This window comes from Carassius carassius, chromosome 12 (genome assembly GCF_963082965.1).
Source record: "Carassius carassius chromosome 12, fCarCar2.1, whole genome shotgun sequence".
NCBI classification, from domain to species: Eukaryota; Metazoa; Chordata; class Actinopteri; order Cypriniformes; family Cyprinidae; genus Carassius; species Carassius carassius.
Window position 1 is genome coordinate 9805772 of NC_081766.1, and position 6829 is coordinate 9812600.

General features: G+C 33.6%; 1 protein-coding gene across 1 annotated transcript; it reads left to right on the top strand.

The window, feature by feature from the left end:
- The first annotated feature begins 199 nt into the window (after window positions 1–199).
- LOC132154720 (Purkinje cell protein 4-like protein 1) lies at window positions 200–3999 on the top strand. Its single transcript, XM_059563379.1, has 3 exons — window positions 200–386; window positions 2263–2317; window positions 3484–3999. Exons 1-3 carry the CDS (start codon window positions 378–380, stop codon window positions 3633–3635), a joined length of 216 nt encoding a protein of 71 aa, XP_059419362.1. The 5' UTR covers window positions 200–377; the 3' UTR covers window positions 3636–3999.
- The last annotated feature ends 2830 nt before the right edge of the window (window positions 4000–6829 follow it).

Genomic DNA, 6829 nt, shown 5'->3' on the forward strand with positions numbered 1-6829 from the left:
CAATAAGTTTTAATAATAGTATTTTATCATATTAGAATTGTAATCAAGAAAGTAGTAGTATTGTCATACCACTTCATCAACAGCAATAAAAACAACAACATAACCTGTTTATACAGATAATAATATAGCCCAATATCTAATCTTCTGAGAGAGAGAGAGAGAGAGAGAGAGAGAGAGAGAGAGAGAGAGAGCGCAGGGGCGTGTTTACCGGGATGAGAGATGGAGATTTCAGTTCTCAGCATAATATTCTCGGTTCAGTTGTTCTGACATAATTTTAAAGCACTTTGACAAAAAAGGAGAAATTTCATTTATTCAGTGTTTCGGAATCACTCTACAAGTTCTCTGCGAACCCAAGACATTCGACTTCTCTCAGAACTATGAGTGAGGTGAGTGTTTTTTTTTTTTTTAAATCAAATAAACCAGAGTTGCTTAAAAGTTAATTAGAATAAAATAAAATAATAAATATCTATAGTATTACGCTCAATGTGAATATGTTCTTTGTTGAGGCCAAAAAGGGGTTAAATAACTGAAATCCTTTGAGCCTGTAGGTTGCATTGAAGAGTAACGTTACATTGCTATAAGACACCTCAAAATTTTCTTCAGTAAAGATATGAATATAAAAGGGTTATGTTTTTCATCTTTACTGAAGAGAAATTAGAGATGGCTTGACAGCTAAGCCATCCCTTTATATATATATATATATATATATATATATATCTATATATATATATATATAGATATATATATATATATATATATAGATATATAGATATACAATGCATTTTAGAGCGCTTTTTTAATCGAATAAAAATTTAAATCTTTAGATTCCCGTTTTATTATGAAAATGCTTTACATTCTTTTTGTGTGTCCTATTAATTGTCAATTAATAAGTGGCTCAGGGGAGCTTGACCTTGCTGATATGAGTTTGGCTAATTAGCAGATGGGGATTGTGCCATGGGCTCATGTGTATTAATGATGTGTGAAAGTGAAAATAAGGTAAGGTAATGTAGCAGAGAAAAAGTAATGGACAACATACTGGGCACCAGCCGGCTGGATAGGTTATTGTTATCCCATGCCCCCCATCATCATGTCTTTTAAATGTGGAAGCCAGACGTGTCAAAAGTCTTACCTCCATAATACTCATATAACCCAGTTTTGGCATATTATAGGATAGAAAATAAACAACAGAACTACATATAGGAAGAACATAAAAATTCTTGATACGAAAGTTGTCATGTTTTTCCGCTCTAAGGGATTTTATCTGGCAGCTCAGAGAGAGTGGTGGATTTATGGATCCCTTAAAACATACTAGAGAGGGGAAGCTGAGGCAAGTTCAAAGTAAGTGTAAGGTGAAGAGGTTCTCTTGTTAAAAAAAGGGGGGGGCTGCAGAGATTTGCATTTGAAAGACTCCCTTGCAGCAAGAGTGATAATATGTGCGTGTGTAATAATATGTGTGTGTGTGATAAAATGTCATCAATCTCCCTTGATGACATTTTCTGTGCTCTATATATAATATGTAAGAAGTATTTACAGTATATTAACCGCTTAAAGTAAATATCATGGAGTTTCTCAGGTTAACTGTCAATTCGTTGCTGAAAGTACACATTCAATTAAGTAACGCAAGAAATGCATGAACATACATTGACACATTTTGGATGTTGGTGTCTATATGAATAACTCAAATCTAGGGCATCATCTCAAGGCTAATTTATTCTCTTAATTGAAGAAACAAGGTCACAGATATACTGAATGCATTTTGGCCTCAAGTAGTTTATTCATGATGTGCACATTGCAAAGGTAACATTAATGATGGTGACGGATTCTCTCTTTAACAAAAATACAAAAGCACACTTTCCTTTAAAATATATCAAATAGATAAATATGATATTTGTGGACCATAAATTGGGTCCCTGTTCTTCAACTACAAATGTTACCACGGATAAATGAATTTAAAAAATAATATAGAATATACACACACATATAAAAACCCAGCGCGCATGTTATGGGGATCCTCTCCAGGGCTGATTGCCGCTGTACCAGATTGCATTTAGAATTGAAAAAGGGGATTAAACCGATGGGGTTTAAGGGGTCTTTATCACTCAGCATCCTAACACACAACCCATAAAGCCCATATCAGCTTTTAATTTAATGGAACCTAAAACCAGACCACATAAAGATTCACAAATGTTGTTATTTTTGTTTATACTGCATGTATGCTTTCACACAATGATAAACCTGGTAGTTGCCGTCTCTTTCTTACAGAACAGTTCATCTAATCCTCCCAACAGCACTCAGGGGCCCGCCACAGACAAAAAAGGTGCGTTTATGCGTTTCATTACACCATGTTAGAATTTTTCATAATTAACTTCTTGAAAACCTCCATGTTTTGTTCTCCACCAGAACTGTATAGTTACATAAGACCAGGTTTATATTTGTACAAGTACATGTGTAACCTACCACAAAACAGATGTCTACCAGTGCAGTCTGATTTTTATTTGTTTTTACTATTTTTATCGTAAAGGATCAGTTCAGTTCTCTTTCTCCATTCTCTTAACAAAAAAGTCCACATGCATATACATGAGAGCTCAAGAATGCATTCGCTCATGAGACAGTTCTTTATTGCAGTTTAGTGTAGGTTGGTTATTCCCATAGGTCAGTGTATATTCGGCTGGCTTACCCTTTTATCTCACCAAAGCTCTAACGTTGCAAGTCCCATCAGATAATTAAATAAGCTCATAATAACTTAAAGGAGCATTTAATTTAAAAATGAGACATTTTGAAGAATGTTTCAGCTGGTTTTGTCCGTACAATAGAAGTCAGATGGAGTGAACTATCCCTTTAAGCTGAAGCGTGTCATTTGTGTGCCTCTAGTGACACCAAACAGAAGTGCAAAAATTGGTTGAATAAAAAAAAATTGCAAATGATGTGCTGCAGTGATTATGTATTTTTGCAAGCCACCTCTGAAGTTAGCATCTCCCTGGTTTCCTCTTAGATTATTGCAATAAAAGTTTATTATTCTTACGTTTTGTTCATAATAATAATCTTCACAAATGAACACAAGAATTTGAAGGCTAAATGCAATCATAAAAATTCATTAAAAAGCTAAATGTAGGATATAAACCAATTATGTCGCAGTCACATAACTTTAACATCACCACCATTAAACTTCTAACAACTCTTTTAGTCTTTATTTAAAATGTTATGTTGTTTAAAAAATATGTATATATATTGTAGTAGATGATTATAGTGTAGTAGTAGAGTAGATGAGTACCTGCTTAGCGTTATGACATTAGATGCTCCCAACAAACTATTTAGCTTTCTTTTCAAGATAGGTAAAACTTTAAAATAACAGTTCTGTGGTATTAAAATGTATAAACAATTTATTCAACAGGATTTAACCTGAATTGGTACTGTTTCAAAAATGTAAGAAATCATTTTACTGTATCACTGACATTGTCAATGTTTCTGTCATGTGTCACTAAGCCCCCCAGCAGAAACCGGTGGACAAAGCAGGGAAGAACCCTACACAAGAACCTGAAGAAGAGATCGACATTGATCTGGATGCGCCAGAGACAGAAAAGGCAGCTTTGGCAATACAGAATCAGTTCAGACGCTTCCAGAAAAAAAAGAAGTAGAAAAGGGAAGAATGAATGAAAGAATCAGTGCAGAGGATAAAAAAAACCTTCCACAATATTCAAATGGAAAGAAATTTAATAAGGAATAGATAGGGAAAAGGGAAAAGTCAAGTGTGGGTGGGAAATTAGGGGTTTGGAAAACAAATGATAGCCCAGTAGCATCAAAATGCTGGGTTGATTAGAGTTTAAGACATAAGAACAGGGGAGGATTTTCACTTGAGGTTTTGTTCTCGTTGTATTTGTCTAGATTTGTCTTCATCCTTACTCTCCTCTCCTGTAGACATAAATATAGGTAGGAGCATCAGTTACTGACGTGCAACATTATCTATTATTTAATATATTCAGTATAAAGTGATGCAACAGAACAAATGTAATTGATATAAATGTAAGAATTCAAAGGGCAGTAAATGACCAAATGTTGCACTTCACCTACAGTAAAACACATTGGTGTGAATTAGCATTTTAGATATGAAGTAGTTTAGTTGAATGAATGAATTCTTTAGTTTTTTTCCTTTTAACATGAGAAGCATTTGAAAAAATAAGGACATTTCTGTAATACCATTATCTTTTTTATCATTAGTTAACTATATTAACATGAACTAACAATTCAAAATTCTAAAGCATTTATGAATATTAATTATTGTTAATACATTATTAAAAACAAAAGCTGTATGAGTTAATATTATTTGAAGGATCTAAACATTAATTAACAGTTGTGTTTTTAAACTAATGTTAACAAAGATTAATAAATACAGTAACAAAGGAAATGCTCACTGTTAATGTAATTTATTGCATTATTGTAAACCTAATTGTAAGGTATTACCGAAATTTCTATATATCAACAGCAGACCATAAGATTATTTGATTGAAGAAAAACTATAATAACCTGACATAACTTAACAGAAGTATTGGCAATAGCCATCTTGCATCTTGCATATTTCTGCAATGTGGAATTAAGTAGCTTGTTATTGTCAATTGTATCCCTATATCAAACTAGGCAAATAGCCTTGAAATACAAGTGAAACAAGCACAGTTTAACATTTTTGTTCAGTTTACTGTATTTTACCAGCTGGTTGAATTTAGCACAAGGTCGAGAACCTTTTTAAAGCACATCAAACTCACTAAAATTAGCTAAATGCTTTTCATTTTTGCTTTAATTCCAGAATTTACCGACATGCAACAAGATCCTTGAATTATTGGGAACTGGTGATTCAAATGGAGATGATTATCAAGGAAAGTGTAACATTTTGATCTATTTTAAGTGTCTTTCTCGTTCTCCTTCCCCTATAATTAAAACAGTCTCTACAGATATCTCAGAATAGCTGATATTAATGAGAGCAGTCTATAGACACTCAAGATGATCTCACAGTTAATGGGACATATGATGTCTGTAATTGCATTGAGACAGGCCTGATGAAAATGTCATTTGTCTTTTATTGTTCTCAAATAGTCACTGGCAATGCAATAATTGAATACATCTGTTATGATTCTGTATGTATTATATAAAGTATGACACATTTTATTGTTGAACAGTTAGAACAGACAAAATCTGTCCTGTATTGCCCTGTACTTCTTTTCCTGTGTGTGTGTGCTTATGTCTACTTGAGTGCTCTAACCCATACTTATTTCTTTTTTCTCTATGTGACTCAAATATATGCTTCAATAAAAAGAACTGTATGTCCTGAGCTGCATTGTATGTCCTAGGTCGATGAGTTGATGGTTATATAAAGTAAAAAGCATTATAACATTAGTTTTTTTCCATCAAACATATTTAATGGATATTGGAAATGCATATTGCAAGTAAATATTGCTTGTACAGTAGGTTGCAAACTAAAATACTGTGTTTAACCAGAACATTAATGCAGGAAAATCATTAAGCACAAAGTGAACGGGGAAAAAAAGTTATTTTTTATAACTTTATATCTAGTTCTTTGCTGTCCCCGAAATGAAGCACATTCAAGATTTGCTTAATTTAATCATTTAATGAATGCAAGTTTACTCATGTTTGGTTCTGATGTGTAGGACAGTGCAAATATTTAGCTCTCAAATGTCATCATGAAATCGTGTGTGAAGGGATGATGCCATCATACTACAATAGTAAACAAATAAATAAAAAAATAACACCATTTAAACTATAAATAAACATATTCTTCAACAGCAGAGGGCACCTTCTCAACTTATTTCAGCCTAAGTCCTAAATGTACTGTACACACAAGAAGAGAAACATGAGGCCTGTCAGGGACCAAGCAGTTAAGCAAGAGGAGTCGCAAAGGAAATTAAAAAATAAGGATTTGTATTTCCCAAAAATCATGACAACAAAGTGAAAATAAAGGTTTGGGCCTAAAAACAAAAGTCAAATAAACAAACAGTAACTAAAGCTCTAAACAAAAAATACAACTAACTCTTACAAAGAAACAATGGGGACTTATATATTGGCTGATCAGACCAATTTTAACACACAGGGGAAGACTAACAACAACAACACTACTACACAAGCTACAAATTACAGCAAAATCTACATAAAACTTATTCCAAAAGTAATAAACATTTAATTAATCTTAATTCAACAAAAGTACTCAATATAATATAAATCCAAACCCCAGAATATCTAGGCAGAGAATGAGCTATCCCCCCAGGACATAAACAATGGTAGTGTCCAATTAGGCCACCTCCCCTATAAAACTGCTCCTGCTCCAACTGCCACCCCTTTAAGCCAGCCAACTTCCTGGATCTCACCCGGGTGTGGAATCCAACACTGGTAAGCTCAGAAACAAATAATTACACAAACAAAATGACAAAAGTAACTAATGGTGAGCGCTCCCAAAACTATACTTCTGTATGGTCAACTAAATAAAATACAATGTATGTGAAATGACCTTTGTGTCCTGTGAGTTATTTGTAACTAAATAAATGTTTGCAACAAATGTGAATGAAAAATGCATACAAACTAATCCTAAAGAAAAACAGCACAAACTAAGTACATGAGGTTACCGCTCTTAAACTGGTTGTGAGGCCATGGCTGTGGCCTTCACAAGGCCCCATGGTTCATGAGACACTGTAAGGCTGAGAAGCATCCTCAATCACACCTCTAGCTGTGACTTATTGCTCTGCTGCAGGTGGATTTTATCAGAGGCACTTGGACTTAAATGTTATCAAAAAAAAAAAAAGCTCAGTGCTGTTTTTGGATGCACTAA